The 23694-nt window shown below is 41.0% G+C and overlaps 1 protein-coding gene across 3 annotated transcripts in view; it reads left to right on the top strand.

Annotated features, from left to right (window-relative positions):
• The first annotated feature begins 1670 nt into the window (after positions 1 to 1670).
• Positions 1671 to 23694, top strand: part of PPP2R3B (protein phosphatase 2 regulatory subunit B''beta) — a 35591-nt gene continuing 13567 nt past the window's right edge. The window contains exons 1-3 of one of the 3 annotated variants that reach the window (XM_035115616.2): positions 1671 to 1828; positions 4880 to 5295; positions 23384 to 23569. In XM_035115616.2, coding sequence (XP_034971507.1) covers positions 4963 to 5295; positions 23384 to 23569 — 519 coding nt within the window. In that variant the 5' untranslated portion in view covers positions 1671 to 1828; positions 4880 to 4962. Of the gene's footprint in view, positions 1829 to 2219; positions 2241 to 4879; positions 5296 to 8247; positions 13361 to 23383; positions 23570 to 23694 lie in introns of those variants that run through there. The other 2 variants (XM_035115615.2, XM_035115617.2) reach the window with 2 other exon arrangements.

Below are 23694 nucleotides of genomic sequence, written 5' to 3'. Positions count from 1 at the left end.
TCACACGTACCACGTTCTGTTCAATTTACAATCCCTCAACATCCCTATGGCAACTGCAGCAGCTGTTTACATGGCAACGCAATAGGAAAATATTTAATGTATTTTTAACTCCACTTTAATGGAATTTAGCAGCTGGATACACGATGGTGAGTCAGCACCATGTGACTGAGACAGCTAGCTTTTTCACCTCAGCCATCAGTACACTCTTAGGGAACTATGCTCCACAAGTAGGGTTGCCAGACTCAATAGAGGACAGGACTTCTGTGCCTTTAATTGCCCTGCTCTCTTTTGAGTCTGGAAACCTTAAAGAGAAACTAGCAGACCCTTTGCTTGGAAATTAAACAAAGGGTCTGCTGGTTTCTCTTTAAGGTTTCCAGACTCAAAAGAGAGCAGGGCAATTAAAGGCACAGAAGTCCTGTCCTCTATTGAGTCTGGCAACCCTATCCACAAGCCAGGAGTTATTGTTGGGTGGATATCCTTGGAACATGACAATATCCACACACAGCAGAAAGCTACAGCACACATTGGGATCTGGTGTGCACCCCAGTCCAGTTTTCATGCCATCTGTGATATGAGAGACTGTATAGTTTCCTGTCTTTCAATACATCTATGGCCCCATAATGCACTCTGTGTGGGGCTGCATTTGAAAAGTGCTCAAAACTCAAATTAGTATAAAATCCTCCAGCCAGACACTTTGATTCCATCATGCTAATTTTGCACTGGCTGTTAGTTCGTATCTGGACTCAGTTCAAGATGCTGTTGTTAACCTTTAAGGCTCTAGATGGCTTGGGACCTGGGGACTTGTATATTCCTTCCCACATGCTTCAATCCTCATCTGAGGCTCCTCTGATCCAGATCCTTTCACCTTATGAGGCACAGCTGACAGCAATCAGGGCTAGGGCATTTTCTGTGGTGGCACCCAGCCTATGGAATACTATACCTCTGGGCTATTTAACAAGTCATTTGACTAAATTCATTCATTTTTAGTGGTTAGCTGCATTGGAATTATTTCTTCAAAGAATCCTGGGGATTCTGTAGTTTACCTCTCTCAGAGCTGTCTCTAGCACCCTTAACAAGGAACAATCCCCAGGTTTCGGGTGGGTGGGTGTGCTTAAAGGAATAGTGCATAAACAGCTCCTAGCTTAAGATGAATATCAATACAAGTTGTATGAATTTCAAGCTAATTTTTCCTTCTCCCTTCTCTCCAGGACAATGAAACTATGGAGAACTCATTTTGTGACATTTTGGTTGATATTAACAAGGACACTGCCATACTATGTATTTCGGAACATAATCACGAATCACATTATTAAAGACTTGGGCATTTAGAAAACACCATAGAAAAATCCCTGCAGAGCGGTCAAGAAAGTGAGCCAGTTTTCACAACATATCTGTCAATCATTCAGACCCGCCCCTCCCCCGCGGCAGTAAGCGGGCAGGCAGCGAGTGCTTTCTTCCTTCGCTCCGCGGCGCGAGCGAACAACCCAATCAGGCTGCTCCGCTCGCCCGCCATCAACACCGGCGATTTCGATTTCGCCGCCTCGCTGGCGTGCGCATGCGCGCACCCACACGCCCTCACCAGTTACCTGGGCTCATTTGCCCCAAAACGCATGCGTGCCCAAGGCGCGCATGCGCAAACGAAAGGGGCGAGCGGGGGGGGGGGACCACTTAAAAACAACGAACTTTTTAAAAGGAGAACCCAGCGGGGGCGGGAAAAGCAGTTTTCGCTTCTCTGGGCCACACCGACGAGGGAGGAGTGTGGGAGTAGGGTGGGGGACAGACTCCCGAAAACCGGCCGGGCTAGGCAGTCAGGTAGCCACCGTGAAAGGTGAGTTCACCTCTTGGAGCCAAACGCCTCACAAGACACACCTGTTGCATCTCCTCACACACTGGCGGTGGGGTGGGCGGGGAGGGATGTAGGCAGAGGTGGCGGATAAAATAAACTTTGGGCCGATGCAAAGTGCAAGGAGGCTCTTTTTAAGTGTGGAGTTCAAAAAAAGCCTCGGAAACACGTGGCCCAACGTATGCAGTGCTTGGCTTCCAGTCGCCCATGTGTGTTAGCCGAAGGTTGAGTGGTTTATTAGCCTTGCCGCCCTTTTCCTGCCCCTGTCTGTTTCCAGCAGCTGTTCAACAAGGGGAAGTCTTTGGCTCGCATCAAGCGGGGAATTGTTAGGTTTCCCTGCTCGTTTCCCCACTTGGCACCCAAACAGAAGAGAGTCGCCCAGGTGGGAGAGGCACAGGTACTTAAAACACACACAATGAGGGCTGTTTGTTCTTCAAAAACTCACTGACACATCCTTAATGTGGTGATGTATGGTTTTTTTTAGTTGTGTGTGAACAAGTAACCCATAAGTTGTGGGAAGGGGTGATTTTGTCAAGGCATCAGTTTACGCAATTTATTTTTCCAAGATGCATCTTGGAGAAAGGTGTCCACTCAAGCTTAAGTCGTTTTAGCACCATCTTAAGTGACGCAGTGAACTGAGGTCTGGTTATGCTACGTATTGTGTCTTTTAAAGGAAAATTTAATGTTAGGATAATATTCCTTCTTTTTGTGGCAGCTGACATAAATTTTGTAAATAGAGAGAAACCAAGTACGAGGAATAAGGCCTTTACAAGACTTCCCAAACTGTTTTATGTATCAATGAATACATCTGCCAATCCCACCAAGAATAATACTGAAAAATTAATACTGTGTTAATTTCCAATAACCTTTTTTTTAAAAAAAAATCCTTTCCTTTCACTGCTGATTCATTCAGTGCTTATGATAATTTTGCAAAATGTAAAGCACACTTGTGATGCTTCATTGAAATGTGCTCATAATGAGATTTTGTGAAATATATAAGCTGTGGACCTGATTGCTTCATGGTCTGTGCAGTTTTTGTGACTTTTCTGTTTGGTCAGTTAGAGCATTGTGTCTTTTTTCTATTGAAATACCCCCTCAGCCTGGTTGTATACAGTGGTACCTCTACTTACGAATTTAATGCGTTCCAAACGCACATTTGTAAGTAGAAAAAAATTGTAAGTCGAATCCCATAGGAATGCATTGGGAGAAAAAATTCGTAAGTAGAAAAAATCCTATCTAAAAATTCATAAGTAGAAAATATCCTATTTAAACTGCATCCAAGATTCGTAAGTAGAGGTACCACTGTATTCTGTATCTTACCCACCACAGCATGGTATAAAAGAGGTTGAATTTTGCCCTTTTTTTGGCAAGCTTTACTGTTTGTAGTAGGAAGTAAAGAACTCCCAATGACAAGTGATCCTTATCTGCCACAATGAACAATTCTGTAATTGGAAACTGTTGCTGTGGTAGTGCTAGCCCTTAACTTGGCTCTACAAACAAGCAGACAGACAAATAAAGGAGACCATTCACCTCAGCTGATTGATTATTTCATTTGATTGCATATAAGTTCAGTTGATTGCATCTACCTTTTCATCCACCAGAAGTGAAAAAGTTATATAATACTTTTTTAGCATTCAAGGCACATACCTCAGTAATTCTTACAACCTTTTAAGGTAAGTTGGGACTACTTATGCTGGTAGGAGTTTGAGAGAATAGTGGCATACCTAGGCCATTAAGATTGTTCCGAAGTAACCGCTAGGCTAAAGCGGGAAGGTAAATGGCGTTTCCATGTGCTGCTCTGGTTTGCCAGAAGTGGCTTTGTCATGCTGGCCACATGACCTGGAAGCTATACGCTGGCTCCCTCGGCCAATAATGCGAGATGAGCGCGCAACCCCAGAGTTGGTCACGACTGGACCTAATGGTCAGGGGTCCCTTTACCTTTTAGGGCCATTAAATGAGTTGATGTGTCAGGGATTTATTGGTTCTTGCCCTGAACCACCACACTGTGCTATGCAACCTGTATTCTGTGGGCCCATGGATTTTCAGATCTCTTCAACTTAAGAAAATACAACTAATAAAATGTGAATATACATGATAACAAAAACTAAACAGGAATAAGCATAATTAGGTGCAAAACCTATTTATTATTGATCAGCATGCCTTAATCTGTTATAAGGATGTGATGTTAACTTGTCTTTTAGAAAGAGAGGAGGGATTATTTTATTTCTTTCATAAAATTTATACATTGCTTGATTGTAAAAAAAACAACAACCCTCAAAGTGCTTTACAAATGACAAAACCTTAAAATTGAGGGGGAAACAACTCTACTTTAAAACAGACACAAGCTAAAATACTAAAATAGATTAAAATTACCATACCTCAACTTTCTAAGCATAGTGATTCCATAATGTATTTTGTCTTTTATGATCTTAGACCTATTCCATTTTTCTCCCTTGGTGTTTCCCTAATATGTTCTCAAAGGAAATACCTTTACATAGAAATTTTATAGCCAGGTCAAACCTTTTTTGCTTATGGTCTGAGGCCTTTGCAAAAATTCAAACAAAGATATACAATAAGTCATATTTATAAATAAAAATATATTATGCTATGTATGTTAAACACATTAAATATAAGCCAGAATCAAGGATAAAAAGGAATAAAATAAAGGATAATAAAACCATCACATCAGGGCATCATCATTACTGTTTATACCTATCTCTCCTAAACTGATACTTGTGAAGCAGCCAGTGCAAAAAGAGTCATGAGAGATGAGTTAACCTGGCTTCCAAGTGAGAAGTGGAAGGTTGGGAAGCTGTATCAGTGGCAAGGGCATGAATGCAACTCCTTGGGTGCATGCCCAGTATGATTGGTTGTTATTTTGTGTTTTGATTGTATTCATGGTGTGTTTGTTGTATATTTCTTTGGTATTAATATGCTGCTCACTGCTTTATGTTCCTTTGACCCAAAAAGCAGTATATAAATGAACGACAGCATTACATCAGAATTTCTGAAGAAATACTGTTGGTTTTTTTTCAGGAAGTAAGGTGGAAGACACTAGAATCTGAATTGAGAACTACAGCCATTTTGTTGAGGCAAAAAAGCAGAGAAAGGGAGAAAAAATGCCAGTTCTGAAGCCTGTAGTAAAAATGAAAGTGGACGAACTCTTTTTGCGCTGGTTGAGTGATGCCGCAACTCAGTTGATGCTCAAGGACTGCTTAAGAAGTATAACTAACGAGGAGAAGATTGAAATCGGTAGTGGTGATGCTGGGAATAATGAACATATTCTTGGCCATATAAATTGTATCTCCAAGCAAAGCATGCTAGGGAATTTGATGTCTCCTTTGACTCCTACAAGCCCTCCTCATCTTTCTACTGCTCTCCCACTGGGGACGCCAAGCCCAAGGAGCATTTCTAATATTCGAGGTAAACGCAGATCTTCAAGCACCAAAAGTGTAAGTGGTTTTTTGCTATTTGGGCAGGCATATATCTTACATTTAAGATAAGCCATGAATGTTTGCTTTATAGTACTCACCAATTTTTGTCATTTTGAACACAAATAAGGGCTGTAAAGGTTGGTTTCATCTGCTGTGAGCTACACATGGTCTCCTAGTGCAACCAACATTTAACCCTAAATCAATAATAAAATGGCCATGTAGGTATCATAAAGTGCAAGAATCTTCTTTGTTTTTTGGGGGGGGGAATCAACCTTTTAAAATAAAATCTAGATGTGACTTGAGCATGTTGGTCTATAGGAGATTCCATACAGCTGTTTTTCCCCATTATAAACTGGAAATGAGGGCTCATCCAGATTTTCACTTGTCCTAATGCATTCCCCTGGGGAAACCTGATCTTTACCAATGAATCAGAGCAAAGGTCAGTTGGGTTTTCTGCAGATTGATGTTTGCTCCAATTCAGCTCTATAAAGAGCAAATTTTCCCTGGGAAAGCAGTGTAGCAAACTGAAAAGAGCTGCTCAGCCCATACTTTCTAGGCATGGGAAAAGCAGAAGTCATAAAAGTCTTTCACAGAAAAAAATAGTGACTATTATGTGTGTTTAGTGTTAATAAAATTGGTTTTGTAACAAAAAATAGAAGTGACTTTTAAGTGATCAACCCTATAACTTGTAAACATTTAGGTAGTGAGGTTGTGGGGTATCGGCAGTTGTTCCAGCATTTCGCTAGCAGACATGGAAATGCTTAGGATGAATCACTAATATGAAATAAGTTTCATTGCAGATGGCAGTAGCACTGGGTTGCTTCCAACTGAACCTTACTTAGTCTAGGTTAATTTCAATGGGTCTAAGCGTTGACTTCTACCTATTGTATTGGCTGTCTTTCAGGCCTTGTCTTCTGTCTTTATTGTTATGTTGAACTTCAGTTTTTTACACTCTAGCAAAGCAAAGAACCTAACAGCTGTGGCAGTATTCAGAATGCCAGGCAGCTGATACCATTTCCTCAGTTCCTTCAGATATGAGCTATTTATAGCCTGTGAATTTATTTATTTATTGTAGTTGTCAGCACTCGCTCCCTTGTATGGCACCTTGCATCAGCTGTTAATGGTCTCTGTCTAGTGAATAGCATACCAGGCATCACTGATGGTACAGAACCACAAACATGGCTTCATTGGTGACTTTGTTTTTAATTAACGTTCTTTGCTTGTTAGGGCTTTCTCCATTCATGAAGGACTTCAAATAGTGTGGAATGCTGTAAATGAAAACCAAAATTAGAGCTTATTTTATTACTATGTCTACTGTTTCTAACTGTAGTATTCACATATTAAGAATGATACACTGTGAAATAATATCCTGAAACACTCTTTGAAATATGAAGTGCCTTGATTTCATGGGCTGTAGTTTTGATATTTATCTTGTAAAAGATCAGGATGATGATGATGATTTTATGTAGAGCATTTGTACCCCAAACTTCAACTAAAAGGGTTCCCAGGATGGCTTACATGCAGTCAGTAAAAACAAGGTTGTTCCTGCCTTAAGGCTTACAATATATAATATAAAAAACCAACACACAAGGGGAAAGGGACAGGGAGGGAAGAGGAAAAATCAAATGAAGTACCAGTTCTTAAACAGTTGTTTTTATACTTAGCAACTGACCGGTACTCTATGTAGTAAACTGACAACCAGTTTCATAATGCCACTTTACTTTCTAAGCATGGGTGGGGAAATTGTAAGAGTACTTTGACATAGAACCCGCAGGTCGCACACTGTCTTGTTGCGTGGGGGCAGGGAGCAAGGCCAATATTTGATCAAAGCTTTTTAAAAATTAAATTTCCAACCCACCTCTTAAGGTCCTGATGAGAAACAGTAATTTGGAAAAATATAATAAACATATCTAGCCCTAGCCAATAGAAAACTACTTTCCTTTTTTCCGTGTATAAGACATCCCCTATTTTTGGGAACTCCAAATTAAGAAACACCCCCTCAATGCTACCCGTGTATAAGACAAGCCCCAATTTTAAACCAAAATTTTTTTGTTAAAAAAACCTAGTCTTATACACGGAAAAATATGGTAATTTTTCTCTCTTCCAATGAGCTTGTCCCAGAAACAATCAATACCATAAATGTGCCTCTGTTTTCTCCTTCAGTTTAAATGCTTATGGTTTGAATGGTAGCAACAGTCCGGATAGCATCTTGTCTAGTTCTGGTATTGCAGATACCTTGACAAAGTGCTAGGGTGCTGCTGGGCTAGTGGAGGCTGCTGTGAAGCTGCAAATGGTGCAAATTAGTATGATACAGTTTGTGAGCATTCAAAATGTAATTTCTTGGGAGTAAAACCTGCTGATTAGTTACAGTATTCTTGTAAGCATTGAGGGGCTTATGGAAGGAAAATGCAAAGAGGGAAAAACACACAATTAGAGCATGTTTTGTGTGAATTTATTAAACATCAAAAATCACAAAAGTTAAAGGATATCTATGTCTCTCTCTTTCTTTCTGTAAATACTCCTTATCTTACACACATAAATATATGTGCTAATAGAATTAAAAGTTACATATAAATATAGATATTTGATAGCATGAATATGAGACATAAATGTATTGATAAAACCCAAGTGTAAGTATAGAATGGATATAAGCATATTTCCCATATGCAGTATTTAATAAGCACTACATCAGTGCCTATTCCAGCTATTTCCATGTAATCATACATTCACTTAAGACATTTAAAAAGGCTCTTGGAGCAACTTACAAACATCAGTACTAAAACAGTCTCCGCTGTCAGACTTATAACCTAAGCAAGACATAACACACAAGCAGGAGAAAGGAGGGGGAAACAAGCTCAAGTAAACCTCCTTCAAAGTTATACTCCTTATAACACAGTTATATACCATAGCTCTGTCTATGCAGTTCTAGTTGTTTACAAAAGAAGCAGCTCCTTGCTAACGTCAGTTGCAGTTCTGACATTGCACAAAGCTTCAAATTGTTGTGTATGTATCTCTTATTTGGTTTGTATTTCCTTAACCTTTTTGTCACTTTGATAATTCCCAATTGTTCTCATAACTCTCTAATTAGATATGTTGGGTTTATGGTTCATCTTCCATGCTTTTGTATATATAAAAAATTTAGCAAACTTCAACCCCAGCAAGATCTGCACGCGTGCGCACACACACACCCTGCAACGTTTAGGCTTGGAATAAACATTCCATTGGAGACAACGGAACGTTTTTCCCCAAACCCAATTGGGAAGGATTACCTCCCTACTTGGGACCCTCAAAGTTGTCCCTTCCCTGTTGCAATTAGGCTTCAAAGAAGCCTTTTAAAAATAGCCAGTAGATGGGCTTTTTCAAGCCTAATATCAATGTAGGAAGGGTTGGTATGTGGGGGACCCTGCAGGTGCCAAAGAAGACCTCTGCAGACACACATGTGTCAATGGGTAACATACTGAGGAATTAGTTGTGCCATATCCAGTTGAGAAGAGTGACAGGAAGCATTTGAATTAAACTTTGAGTTTCTGGCCATGCTCTTCAAACAAAAGATTGTGGATACTGAGCCATAAATAAGTTTGAATTTAATTAAAAGGTTTCATCCCAGTGGCAATGGAAATATACCTTTCTTATGAAATATAGCTTATGTGAACAGTTGTCTTCAAGGGCAAGCATCAAATTCCTCCTGCTAATCATCTTGATAAAAATAGATCTTCTATTCCTAAAGATACATGTTTGCTAGCCCTGTTCACCATGCTAAAGAGATCCCAGTGTAAGCAAGAAAAACTTGTATATCCACAATGAGGGAGACAAAGCACAAGTGGTAAGCCAAGACAAACTTTGGTTATAGCTCATGGTTTGTTCAGAGCAACACAAACCATGAGTCTGGTTTCAGATGTAAACTGGCTTAGCTCCCAATAGCAAGGCAGGAGCGAAGCAGCCACAATTTTCTTGTTGTGCTCCAACACACTTGCTTATTCATGCTACACTATAGTTTGCCATAGCATTACAATCAGGCCAGGCCATAGTATTGCAAATGTTTAGGATTGAGGTTTGTTTTTATCAACACTTCTAGAAATTAGAAAAATTACATTTTCTAGATACTGGTTGAATGCAAAAAGTTAATTGGACAATTAGGGTGAAGGTGGGTGTGTCGACAATTCTGCTGATTTTCTACCCAGCTCTTGCCATTCTGGAGGGGCCCCAAGCAGATTTATAAAGGAGGACATAGGTCTACATCAGGAAGGAGGAATAAAGTCCCATTGTATTAACAGAACATTTCCTATGGTTCTTAAGTGCTAAGACATAATTTGTTTATTTCATAATGTATAAACCGCTGTACTTCCAGAGAATGCTCCAAGCAGTGTACAGAAATAGAGTTTAAAACACAATACTGTTTATAGAACTGTTGAAACATAAAAACCAAGACATTTTTTAGAAGGCTTGAGAGAAAAGAAAGGTTTTTAACAAACATATACCATGTACTTCAACTTACCAAAGTAGCATCTTCTATTCATTACTCTAGTCTATTTCATATAGAGTCCTTTTCATATTGCATTGAGACAAAGGAAAGCTCTGCTTGATCTTCTAAAATGTAGGAGGAGGTGATAACCCAATACTGTATCTTGATCTAAATCAGAGTTGGCCCTCTAAAGTTACCTCAATAATAAACATGTTTTACCACACAAGTTGAATTCCTTGTGATTTACCTAGCTTTGTTGTAATGCTTGTGTCACTTTCCCTTAAGACTTTGCAGTTGTGGAGCAAATGTACTGAGACATGCCCAGCCCATTACATATAAAACACTGCAAGATGTAACATGTAGCATGTGTATGGACAGGGGAGTTTTTTTATTATTTTTTCTTACTTGATTAACATACAACCACTTGTTTTGTGGGGCAGGGGGATAATATTGCTATGACTGCACTTCTGGTTGTGTGCAATTGGTTGGCTCTGTTCTAAATATTGTCTACATAGTCTGTTGGGCATTCTCTGCTCATGTTCTGCAATTCTGGTGCACTCAGCTTTTAAAGCTGCACAGAAGTATTATGTGTGGCTTTTAAAAAGCTGACTTTGCATTCCAGGCTTCCATTCCCTAAATTGCAGTAACTCCATGGAAGCAGCAGAACAGAACGTACAGGAAGTGGTTCTGACGCTATAATTAAAGTGAGACTCTGAAGGCCAAAACTGCAAGTTTTGCAGGGCAATCCTATACATGTCTATTCAGAAGTAAAGGTAAAGGGACCCCTGACCATTAGGTCCAGTCGTGACCGACTCTGGGGTTGCGCGCTCATCTCGCATTATTGGCCAAGGGAGACGGCGTATAGCTTCCAGGTCATGTGGCCAGCATGACAAAGCCGCTTCTGGCAAACCAGAGCAGCACATGGAAACGCCGTTTACCTTCCCGCTGTAGCGGTACCTATTTATCTACTCGCATTTTGACGTGCTTTCGAACTGCTAGGTTGGCAGGAGCTGGGACCAAGCAACGGGAGCTCACCCTGTCACAGGGATTCGAACCGCCGACCTTCTGATCAGCAAGTCCTAGGCTCAGTGGTTTAACCACAGCGCCACCTGGGTCCCTTCCTATTCAGAAGTAACTCCCAGTAAATTTAGTGGGACTTACTTCCAGGTAAGTGTTACGGGATTGGAGCTTTAATATGTGTTATTTATATTAAGGTGGTACTTGTGCAATTTATCATAATATAGTCCCCCCCAAAAAAGCTTTATTTTCAGTAAATATGTTTTTGAAAAGATTAGTTAAAAAACAAGACAGATTATTTATGATGAATTGCCTTGATATGTCTACAGTATGTCTTAACTTACGTCTATGCTTAAAAGCAGGCATTGAGGAAATTGCAGTGTTAAAAACTGAGATATGAAAGCTACGGCGGGAGCTAAGTGGCACCTTAAGCCTAGGTTATGGGTGCAACAACACAATGTCTAGGCACACTATTTTATAACAAGAATACAAAGCTGAAATGAATAAACTGCAGGCCTTAACTTCAGCCGCTTTTGCCCGTTGATTTGTCTTGCCAATGCTTGCATTTCTTAGTTCGTTCTTTTTTTCTGGTAAAGATTTTCTGAGTTCTTTCTGTGCCTCCAGATAGGATGTTCTTTGGTCTTTCATAGATTTAATTCCTTTCCTTGGGATGCCGTCAGAGAGTATAGAACCCAGATTAATTTTCATCCACACTGAGTTCTTCTGTGAATATTTCCTTCCCATTTCTTGGCTGTTTTGTGTTAGATATCAATTGGAAGGAATCCAGAATTATCTGCCTACCTGTGTGATTATCATATAATTTTGAGTATAATGCAATTCCCTTCAATGTGAAATTTGACTTTAAAGGGACCTCTTTTTAAGGTGTTAATCCCTCCCTCCCTTGCCAGAGATGTTTCCTGTGGGTGTAATAGTGAGGAGACATGGTTAGGGTTCACTGAGGAGCATTTCAGGCCGAATGCCTGGATCTGGCTCTTTAATAATATTTTTGCAATTATATATATATATTTATTTCATTACATTTGGATCCCACCTTTTATCCAAGGAGCTTAAGGGGGCATACATGGTTCTCTCCCTCTCCCTATTTCATTCGTAGGCTAAGAGACAGTGACTGGCCCAAGGTCACACAGGGAGCTTTATGGCAGTGTTAGAAACCTAGATATGAAAGCTAAGAGCTAAATTGCACCTTAAACCTAGGTTATGGGTGCAACAGTGGAATGTCTAGGCGCACTTTTTAAATAACAAGAATACAAACCTGAAAATGAGTGAACTGCAGCTAAAATATTATGTTCATTTTTCACATGGTGTAGTCCTTCCCCTGCCCACCCCTCTTAATATTCTTTAAAGGGTCTCTTCTCTAGGCTTCATGGAGTAGCTCAAAGTGGGGAGGCAGAAAACGTTCTTCCTTTCCTTCCACTCTGCAGTTTTATTCTGAAATCTTAAATACAGTACTGCACCCAGAGCTCAGAAACTGCTAGCACTAATGAAATTCCCTGTTGCAAAATGCTCATGGAACAATGGAAGTTTTGAACACTGGATGGGTTATAATCTAAGTGTCACAGTTGAAAAGGACCTTTCTCTTGTCTTTACCAGCAGACTTCTGTCAGCAGAAAGATGGCAAGAAGGGTCTAGAACAGGCACCCCCAAACATGGCCCTCCAGATGTTTTGGGACTACAATTCCCATCATCCCTGACCACTGGTCCTGTTAGTTAGGGATGATGGGAGTTGTAATAAAGGCTAAAGGGAAATTGATTGCTAAATAATAACCATTATTTATTATGTCATGTCAATGTTCCCTCTTAAAAATACCCCCCCCCAAGAAAAAAGAAAACAAGTTAAGCTTTTTATTTTTATTTTTTGCTTTGGCATTACTATAGCTGTTTAAAGCTTATTTTTATACAAGCACGTAGACCCACAGTTTATCTTAAGGTGGCTTTCATTTCTGACATACAAAAAACTCAAGGGCTTTGCAAGTTTGGAAGCGCCTGCAAGCCTTAATCCTTCAATAGCCTACTTTAGAGACTTGAGCAGTTGTGACTTGTGACAAAAGGAAGGGGAAGAGAGGAAGCTACAAAACCACTACGTCTGGTATTTTCATGTTCCTCCCTGGTTGGTTTCACTAAATTGGAAGTTACTTTTATTGATGGTTTTGAAGTGCCACTTTTATAACAGGCTTCTGTCTTTTTCCATACTCTACCATACCATTAAGACTTTGGAATGCATGGAGTAAGGGGCAGGCTCCCAAAGTGACTTTCCAGTCTGTGTCGGCAGTTCTAGCCAAGTTCCCTTTTAATGTATGGAGCAGGCTAAGTTGAACTCGCTCTCAGAATAACACAGAAGTAAAACGCAGCTGCTGCTTTAAGTGGCACTGTGTGATAATAGGACTCTGCTGTTTACTGGAACTCAAGTGCCTGGACTGGTGCGCACACAAGCAGTATATGAAATCTGAAAACATGAGGATAAAGGAGATTTCTTTACGGCAAGATCCTGATCTGCGAAAGGAATTGGCATTGCTAGCTCGGGGCTGTGATTTTGTTCTGCCTTCCAGATTCAAGAAGAGACTTAAAGCTTTCCAGCAAGTCCAGGTTTGTTTACCATTATGAGTTTGGCTGGACTGTGTGTGTGTAATATTTTGAAGGAAAGGGGGGGTGTTCATGCTGTTTGAGTGGAAACTAGCCAAATATGCCTTGAACTCTGAAAATTTTTGAAAAGCCCAAGTGGTTTTATTAGGTTAGTATAAAAACAAATACACCTGCGTTTGAATCTGTTTCAGTGTATCTGACGAAGTGTGCATGCACACGAAAGCTCATACCAAAATAAAAACTTAGCTGGTCTTTAAGGTGCTACTGAAGGATTTTTTTTATTTTGCTTCAACTCAGACCAACACGGCTACCTACCTGTAACTAGTACTTTGTTCCTGTTATTGTTGCTACTGTTTGCCTTGTGACATGCTGTTTGTTACACTGTTAAAAGTGGGGTGTTGAATAATATAACTTTCCCCAGCATGTGTTCCTTTTTTTAGCTTATGAATGTGAAACTGCTCAGTAGAAAATAAACAATTAATAGTTATTTGCATACTTATCTATCCTGGCCATCTTGCATACTGAAATTCATTTTTAAAGTTCATGCCCAGCATCCTGTTATAAATGTTATCCAGTTCATGTTATAAATAAGTGAACGTTATTTCTCAACTTACCATGATTTTCTACTGTATAGTATTTTAATCTGATCAGGAGAAAATACTGATCTTAATTGTTTATAATCAGATATAATACATTGATGACTACCATACATTTTAATGTTTAATCTTTTCACCCTGCCTTTCACCACCCTGACAAAGCTGTATGTAGTTGATGCGAGCTTCTTCAAAATTACATGGTTAGACAGAAAAGTGAGATCTTGTCCTCAAAGCTGGGAATCTAATAACTATCTCGCTTTCAACTGGAGTGCAGCTTGACAATGGAAGCTAAATTCCTAAAGTCTACATTATTCACATCTCTCCCCTTTTCTGCACTTTCAGAAGTTTTCAGTTTTTGATGTTTTACTGTGTTTTTAATATTTTGTTGGGAGCTGCCCGGATGGGCAGCATATAAATAAAATGATGATGATGATGATGATGATGCCTCATTTCCTCACACAGGCATCAGTGGAAATGTTAATCTGCTGAATGCTATTCTTTCTAATTTACTTACCAAGTTGGGAGTAAAAAGTGATGCATGTGTGCAGGCATGCAACTAGGGTGGCAGAATACCCAACAACCTAGCCTTCCTGCTGCAGCATTTTATACATATAGGTAGACCCAGGGGTGTTGTTAGTAAGTGGCCCAGAGTGCTGAAGCTATGAAATGTTTGCACTGGGCCTGGATCTTCTGTGTCTCCCACTTTGTCAAAGCTTTGTTTATAGGGCACTCTGGACAAGTTAAGATAGGTAGTTGGGGAGTACAGTACTGGTGTTGCACTTTCTGGCTTGCCTAGCCATTCTGTAAGCAAAGAATAAGAGCGGGGAAGCAAGCCCTTCCCACTTGTGCTCAATAAGCTACAAGGTGTGGGGAGGGGAGTGACTATGGAGTGTGGAGAACAGCACACTGAAGGTGGGGGATGGTAACCAGGAAGTTTTTTGGTGAGCATGAGCCAATAATTTCCTTGTAGCCTGTTGTCTGTCATCACTATCTAGAGAAAACAGTTAATGTGTGTCGTCTTCTTCTTCTTCTTCTTCTTCTTCTTCTTCTTCTTCTTCTTCTTCTTCTTCTTCTTCTTCTTCTTCTTCCTTACATCTTGCATGCATAAGTGCTCTGCCCATTTCAGAGATGGAAACTTGTTTTCTAGAAAGTCTTCTTCATGCATACTTTCTTGATAAAATACGCATCATGTCTGGCTTGACTAACTTACGTGAGGGGCGTTTTCTTGATTTCCAGCTGTAGATTGTGTCAATCTATTATTGCTGGTTGTCATGTGTGAGCAATAATCGGCTAGTGGCAGGGTAGTTGTAAATATATGCAGTGAATGGATTGGGTGAGGAAGGATGTATATGTGTGATAGAGGGACAAGGGGGTCAAGTTACATGTAGGACAAGACTTGTAGTTTTAATTAGTATTGATAGCAGCAGACCTTGCAAAGATTGTGTGGTTGGGACAGAGGGTCCAACCCACATTGCAGTGTACTGGGTGCAGAAAAGCCTCTCTGCCTCTGTCTACCCCCACTCCCACCATCCACCATACTATGATGTGACAACAGGAGCCACCTCAAATTTGCATCTACACATAAAAGCTAACGTGCGAATTCATTTATTGAGCCTTTGCTCTGAGTCTCTTAAGAGACTAGCAACACTTCTTGATGGGGCAAATAATGTTTATAGAAATACAGTGGTACGTCGGGTTACGAACGCGATCCGTTCCGGGTCGCAGTTCGTATGTGAATGTCCTCCTTGCAGTCTCTGATTAAGAACTTGCAGGACAATCAGCATTTCCCCCCCTTTCCTTTCTTTCTTTCTTTCTTTCTTTCTTTCTTTCTTTCTTTCTTTCTTTCTTTCTTTCTTTCTTTCTTTCTTTCTTTTGAGAGTGTGAAGGAAGTTTCCTTTTAAAAGAAGCCCAGTGTTCCTCTGTTAGGGAGCCTGAAACATTTTTGAATCTGTTTACTGCACCATTTAGCTACTTTGTGCTTCATATATTTTAAGGTGGAAGAGAAAGAGGTGTGTGTAGCATATATATGTAATGTGGCCTTGTGTATATATAATGATATATATGCATGAGGCAGAGAGTGAGATGCTCCTACCCCTTTTTTCCTCTGAAGCCACAGCTTGAAATGGGCAAAGAGGCAATCCAACGCTTGTAGCTTGACATTCCCTCCCACTTGTGGCTTTGGGTTGCCCTGTGCTGGAATGCTGGCCTCACTTATGAGGTCACCTTCATACCCCAGATTCTGATCGCTAGATGTAAAAATAGCCCATTTTCAGGTTTTGCTTGGGCGTACTATATGTGTGTTGCAACCACAAACTCTTAATATAAATATAGACCTGCAAGCTCTATATATATTGGGCAACTGTCCCTTCTGCTGTTGTAAGAACCTCCTCTCTTAAATACAAATATGTAGTCAAGAAATGTTTCTGCCATTAGGAGGTAACATGTTATTGAGTTGCAGGGTCTCAAAACCTTTTTATTCAACTTTTTTTTTAAAAAACAAAACCCCACCATTATATTTGTCTTTCATATAATAACTATTGATCTAATGTCAGTGAACATTTGCCTGTGGTTTTTTTTCAAATTTCTGGATGAAAGGCTATTTTTCACTCAAAATTAATTACTGTATATTGTTTCTGCATCTTTTAGCGACTCTTCCCTCATCTACCGTATGCTATTTCAACTTGTTGCCTGGGTCAGGAGTTGGGAAACTCCAGACTTGTGGGGATTTACTTCATTTTTTGCTAGTACCATGATGCCATTCAGTCAGATATTGGTGCAAAAATTGGCTTAGAAGGGCAGACATATAATTAAAGAACTGAGTGCCTCTGAACATATGCTTGGACCAGGAATTTGTTTGCATTCCCAAAACTGAGGTCACTGAGTTTTCCCCAACTTTGTTTCAAGCAATACATACTTTTAAGTTTTTGTTGTTAAGCACTTGAAATCAGAACACTTGCCCACTGAACTACACATCACCAGAAATCTGTCATTGATCCTGCTCTATCTTCTTTCTGCCCTTGTCTAGACCATTAACTTTAATTACACTACAAGCAGTGCCATTACTTTATTTATCTTTTCTGGAATTGTTTTTAAGCTGGACTCCTGCATTTATTTACCTGGAAGCAAGCCATGTTGAACTCAGTAGGAGGACTTCTGAGTAGCCATGTGTAGGATTATGCAGTGTGTGAGAATCTCTGAATTACCCATTGCTTGTACCAGTAAACTGTGTAGTTTACTGTGAAGCATTTCTTAAGTAAATAGGATTGTTATTTATTGTTTACTGCAGAACTAGTATTACGCGGCACTTGTAACTGTGCCAGTTCCACATTTTGAAGCGGTTAAGTGAGCATATATGGGGTAAGGCACTCCTGCAAGTAAACTTGTCCCAAGCTGTTAAGCACTTTATATACTAACAGCAAGAGCTTGAACCTGGCTCAGTAACAACCAGTGCAGATCTCTCAGTAGAGGTGTCATTTAAAGTTCCATTTTGTTTTTTAAATGTGCTTTAACAGACCTGAAGATTTTCTTAGGAAAGAGCAGAATGTGTTATAATATAAAGTGCTGTTGCAGTCTCTGTTGCCTGCCAGTACTATCACAATGGCTAACAAAGAATGTGTGAGGAGCACTGTTTGGCATTGTACTCTTGCATGCCTTCCTGTAAGACTGCAGAGCTCTCTTTTCTAACTCAAACCATGTCTCTAAGCCTTCAGATTCATGCTGGAGTACATTCACTTGAATCAGTAGTACACCTTTCTCTCCCCTTCACACCTGAGTAATAACTGGTCACAAAACAAGTTTCTCTGTGGGGGCTGTTGTGAAGAAATGATTGTTTAGATGTGTGCAGGCTGAATCTTGCTGCTATCAATAAATAATTGAAGGAAAATTTCTGTGTTGAAACCTCACAGCATGGGCGTACCCAGGATCAAAACTAGGGGGGGGCAAGGGGAGGGGCCAAGGCACGGAAGGGGAGGGGCCACAAAGTGGGCGGGGAAAGTGCAGTCAGATGTGCCGGGCTGGTGGGTGGAGACAAAGCCCAGCCCAGCCCAGCGGAACGCGAGTTTGGCGTTCCCGCCCGCCGCGCCGCGCTCTCTGGTTCCCCGCCGCGCTTGGCCTTGCCTGAGGGTGCGACGGGGAGCTGGAGGGAGGGCGCGGCGCGGCGGGCGGGAACGGCGAACTCGCGCTCCGCTGGGCTGTGCCCCTCCCTAGAAGCAGGGCTGGTGGGCGGAGGCGGAGCCCAGCGGAGCGCGAGTTCAGCGTTCACGCCCGCCGCGCCGCGCTCTCTGGTTCCCCGCCGCGCTTGGCCTTGCCAGAGGGCACGACGGGGAGCTGGAGGGAGGGTGCGGCGCGGCGCGGCGGGAATGGCGAACTCGCACTCCACCGGGCTGTGCTCCGCCTCTGCCCACCAGCCCTGCTTCTAGGGAGGGGCAGCCTGCGGCCCCCACTTGCCCCGCGGTGGGTACGCCCTTGTGGGGGGGGGCAGCTGGCTTCTAGAGTAGGGCAGCTGCCCTAACTTGCCCCGTGGTGGGTACGCCCTTGCCTCACAGTATTTTCTGTTGTGGACATTTAAAACAAAGAACATCTACAGTGTTATCCCTTGGAAAGAGTAGTGTACAATATTTGAACATAGTTAGTATATTGTGAAGTTCTTGAGACCAAATCTAAACTTGATTCAAGACTGAGTGTCCTAATAATAATCTGTTTTTGATATAATGTTGCTCTAAACCTATGCAATAGAAGTTGCATGTTATGCAGCTCATAAGTATACATGGTCTATTTTTTTAGCAATTTTTTTGTTTTTATTTATTTATTATTAAATTGGTTTAGTGCCCTTCAGCCGAAGATCACAGGGTGGTTCGCAACATAAAAATACAAAATGAGAATACAAAATACATAATAAAACAAAAACACATCAATAACCCCCCTCCTACAAACACATTCAAAGGGCCATAGAAAGTTTATCAGCCAAAGGCCTTGTTATAAAGAAATGTATATGTAATGAAGGCTCCAGGTGAGCCTCCCTGAGGAGAGCATTCAGCAAACAGGGTGCCACCTTTGAAAAAGCCCATTCTTGTGTTGCCACACTCTGGACCTCTCATGGAGGAGGAACATGAAGGAGGGCCTCAGATTATGATTGTAGGGTCCAGGTCAGTTCATGTGGGGAGAGGTGGTCCTTGAGATATTGTGGTCCTGAGCCATTTAAGGCTTTATAGGTCAAAACCAACACTGCAGCCAGTGCAGTTGGGCCAGGGTCCGTGTAATATGCTCAAAACATCTTGCCCTGGTAAGCAACCTACCTGTTGAATTCTGCACCAACTGAAGTTTCCAAAACATCTGAAGAGGCAACCCTACATATAACACATTGCTGTAATCTAAGCTAGAGGTTACCAGAGCATAGACAGTATTTAGGCTATACCTTTCCAGATAAGGGCACAGCTGAGCCACTAGCCGAAGCTAATGGAAGGCACTCCACATCCCTGAGGCCACCTGAGCCTCAAGCGACAGTTAAGGATTCAGGGGTGCCCCCAAGCTGCATACCCACTCCTTCAGTGGTAGTGAGACCTCAAGAGCAGGCAACCTCCTAGGGAACTGCTCATTAACAGTGGCTCAGTCTTCTCTGGATAACCCCACACATCAGTTTCCTGTAGATGTTAAACAGCATAGTGGATAAAATTGAACCCTGAGGAACCCCGCATTGAAGGCTGCCCAAGCCCACAGGTCATTCCCCAAGCATCACTCTCTGGAAGCAACCATCCAAGTAGGACTGGAACCACCACAAAGCAGTGCCACCTAACTTGGACAGCCATTCCAGAAGGATACCACAGTATCGAAAGCCACAGAGAGGATGAGAAATAGACATATTATCCCTGATTCTCTTCCAACAGAGGGCAACTAAAGCAGTTTATGTTTCAAACCGGGCCTAAACCCCTATTGAAATGGATCTAGAACATCATTTTCCTCCAAGAGCACCTGGATCTGGTCCATGACCACCTGCTCAATAATGTTGTCCAATAAGGGGAGCTTGGCAACTGACTGATAGTTACTTAAGATTTTCCAAATGCAGGGAGGATTGGTTTCTTGAGGATTGGTTTTATCATTGCCTCCTTCAAGCAGGTAGGGGCCACCACCTCTCGCAAGGAGGCATTAATCACCTCCCTGGCCCAGAGTGTGGCCTGCCACAAACATTGGGCCAGTGACGTTAGGGGCCAGAGCCAGTCACCTCGGCATGGATGTTGAAGTCCTCCAGACCCAGCAGTCTGGGAGTCCTCAACACCGCCTATGAGACTAGCTTTGTCAGCTCAGGCAGTGAGACTGCTAGTAAACCAGCAGAATGTCTAATCTATCCCAGTTGCCCAATGCCAGGAACACATTACTTTCATTCTGCTCTTGCCATATACCATATACCAAAGCAATTTTTCATTATGCATGCTTGTGCACCCCTTTTGGTCATCATTTCTCTGCATCTTTGGAGTAAAAATGTGTCAGCATATATCATCTACTTCAAACTCTAAAAGGTGTTTACTGAAGGGCTTACTATCTGCTGATGGCAATGTTTGTGTTTTCTCAAACAGCTGGTGGTCGTGTTCAGCTGTCACAAGCCTAACATGTAAAGAGCAAAGTACTTTTGTAAAGAAGGGAATGCTAAATATAATCAACATTTCCCAAATCTAAAGGCTTAACATGTTACACTCTGCTGTCCTCCATTTGGCTGCAGTAGAAAATAATTAGTACTTACAAGCTTAAATTGTATGGTGTGTTAGTGCTGCTTTTTGTTGTCATGAAGTTGCTTTTAGTGAGCTGTTTTGCAAACTTCAGTTTTCATTTCTTAGCTGAAACTTTTTTTGTGCCATTTGGTGTGTATACACTTATGTAGCAGTATGTATACCAATATTATGTGGCAAGAGAGTTTAAACCCTGCAATCTGTATAATTTATGGCCCTATTAGTCATAGGGTAGGGAATTGGCTATGAAAAGCACTGAAGCTCTGACCCTTCACTATTGGAAATACAGTTGTCCTCCCCCACCCCAGCACAAGATAAAGTACCCACATATTTCTGATCCTGCCTTGGCATCCATCCAGCAAGGCCTGAAACTGAAAAAATAAAATAAAACTGGAGCTCTCAGAGTGCAGAATTATTCAGCCAATAACAAATTCCAGTACTCTTTTTTTCAGTAATGTGAATCCACAGCACTCTGCCTATGCTTGGCTGTTTCAGACATTTTTGCAGAGCTGTTTAGGTATGGGCAGTGTTAGAAACTGAGACATGAAAGCTAGGTGCTAAATGGCATCTTAAACCAAGGTTATAGGCACAACAACAGAATGTCTAGGCACACTTTTTTATAACAAGAATACAAAGCTGAAAATGAACTGCAACTAAAATATTACAGTATGTTCATTTTTCACATGGTCTAGTCCTTCCCCTGCCCACCTAATACCCTGTTTCTCCAAAAATAAGACGTAGCAGGATTTTTAAGCATTCAAGGAATATAAGCCATACCCCGAAAATAAGACATAGTGATAGGCGTAGCAGCAGCTATAGTGTGTTTTTTTGAGGAAAAATAAATATAAGACGGTGTCTTATTTTCAGAGAAACACAGTATTATTAGGTGCAGTTCTTTCTCGGTCTCTCAGTGGCTTTCAATACCACTGATACAGGTATCCTCCTGGGCCAACTGTATTACAGCGCTTCCATTCCTACCTGTGAGAATCCAGAGAGTACCATTGTGGAAGTGCTTTTTGCCCTCCTGGTACTTTTAATATAGTATTCCACAGGGCATTTTTTGTGTCCAATGCTATTTAACGTATGTTCCTACAGAACACCTGACTCAGGAGTTGCTGTGTAAGCCCTGGGCCACTGCTTGAATGTAGTGGTGGGGTGAATGAAGGCCAATAAACTGAATTTGAATCCAGAGAAGAAAGAGGTTCTTTAGGTAGATGGTTCTTATGCCAGAAGATAGGCCAGTTGCCTGTTTTGGACTGGGTTGTACTCCCTCTGAAGGAGCACATATGTGGCTACTCCAAGATGCATATTTAAAGACCTGAGTGACCTCTGTGACTACTAGTGCCTTTTGTCTGGTATGCTTGCTACAGACCTATCTAGATCAGGGTAGTCTGAGCACTGTAGTCTACGCATGGTACCCTCAAGACTGGATTACTGCAATACGGGGTTGCCCCATGAGTCTGAACCAGAAGTTCCAGCTAAACTGTTGATGAAGGCATACGGCCTTCTAAAAACATCTGCACCATATACACCTGGGCCAGGCTCAAGGTTCTCATATTAATATTCAAAGCCCTGCACAAATTAGGTCCATGATATCTTAAGAACCTCCTGAGCCCTCATATGATATCCCAGCTCAGTCACAGTATCACACAGAGGCACACTGTGGGTTGCTTCAGAATCCCAAATCGCTTCAACTAGAAGTAGGACAGTCTTGCTGGCTCCATGCATAACTTTTTCAAGAAGAACCAGCCATTTTTACCATTGTTTGTATTGTTCTATGGTGCATGTTTTATTGTGATTGCATATTCTGTTGTATATTGCCTTGATACCTTATTTGAGAGGTGGTGATCTATAATATTTTTTATTAATAAAGCTAACTTTTCAGAACAGTATGCAATTCTATTTTATAGTGCAATCATATGCATGTCTACTCAGAAGCAAGTCCCATTGAGTTCAATGGGATTTACTCCCAGGTGCATATAAGATTGCAACCTTGGTGTAGCATTTCTCAGATTTATTCCATCTGTTGTTTCCTTTGCTGTACACTGTAATATTTCCAGACAGCAATATGAATAAAAGATAAATCCTTGTTTACTAAAAGCAACTTTTTATCAAGTTGCTCATTAAAAACTGCTATTGCTCTTTTTTTATTCTGACTAATAGTCACATCTATACATACGTTGATATGTGATTTGTTTCCCTCTTTAAACTGAGCCTTTAAAAAAAAAAGCAGCTGCCCCCTCATCTCTTCCAAGGATGCAGTATCACTTCCCCCCCCCTTGTTCTCTCCATTTGAATTTGGAAAAGAACTTGCTAAACAACTGGAAATTATAGTGTAGTCTTGACACATTTAGCAAAACTGTTCATTATTTGCTAGTGATTACTTGGTAATGTTGGTTCCAGTAATAGATTAACCTTTGAGCAATTGCAGATGTTTTGTTACCCATTTCCAAAAGTGTGAGAGGAGGCTATAAGGCAAAAGGCAGTTTTTTCTATCACAAATTTAAAGAATAGTGACTTTCATTGTTAGGCTTCAGAAAAATCTCTCATTTCCCTCACACCCCCTACCCAGTTTAAGTGCCTTCTGATATTACCTTATAAATGTTATAGTGGTAGGATTGTTAAGTGTACATTTCAAGACTTGGAGACAAAGCTGACAAGATGCCTATTTTAGTTTATGTCTTGAAGTTTAATTTTTCCTTTTTCTATAGGTTCAGTCAAAGAAAGAAGAACCTTTGACACCATCTCTGAGCCAAACCATTCCAACATTTTATTTTCCTCAAGGATGTCCGAAAGAAAAAGTGAACATAGATGGTGTTATTACTAAGATAGAGAAAACTTTTGCTCAGTTTCCAAATGAGAGAGCAACATTAGAAGATATGGGTAAAGTTGCAAAGGTGAGCCAATAGGTTTTTCTTCTTCTTTCCCAGAAGGATATGAAGTTCATGAAGAACATCAAATATATTGAAGTGTGTGCAGTGCAATCCTAGGTGTGTCCATAGGGCTGCATCCTTCTTATATT

The sequence above is a fragment of the Zootoca vivipara genome, chromosome 4, assembly GCF_963506605.1.
Source record: "Zootoca vivipara chromosome 4, rZooViv1.1, whole genome shotgun sequence".
NCBI classification, from domain to species: Eukaryota; Metazoa; Chordata; class Lepidosauria; order Squamata; family Lacertidae; genus Zootoca; species Zootoca vivipara.
The sequence above is the reverse complement of the archived record's forward strand: the minus strand, read 5'-3'. Positions and strand labels throughout refer to the sequence as shown.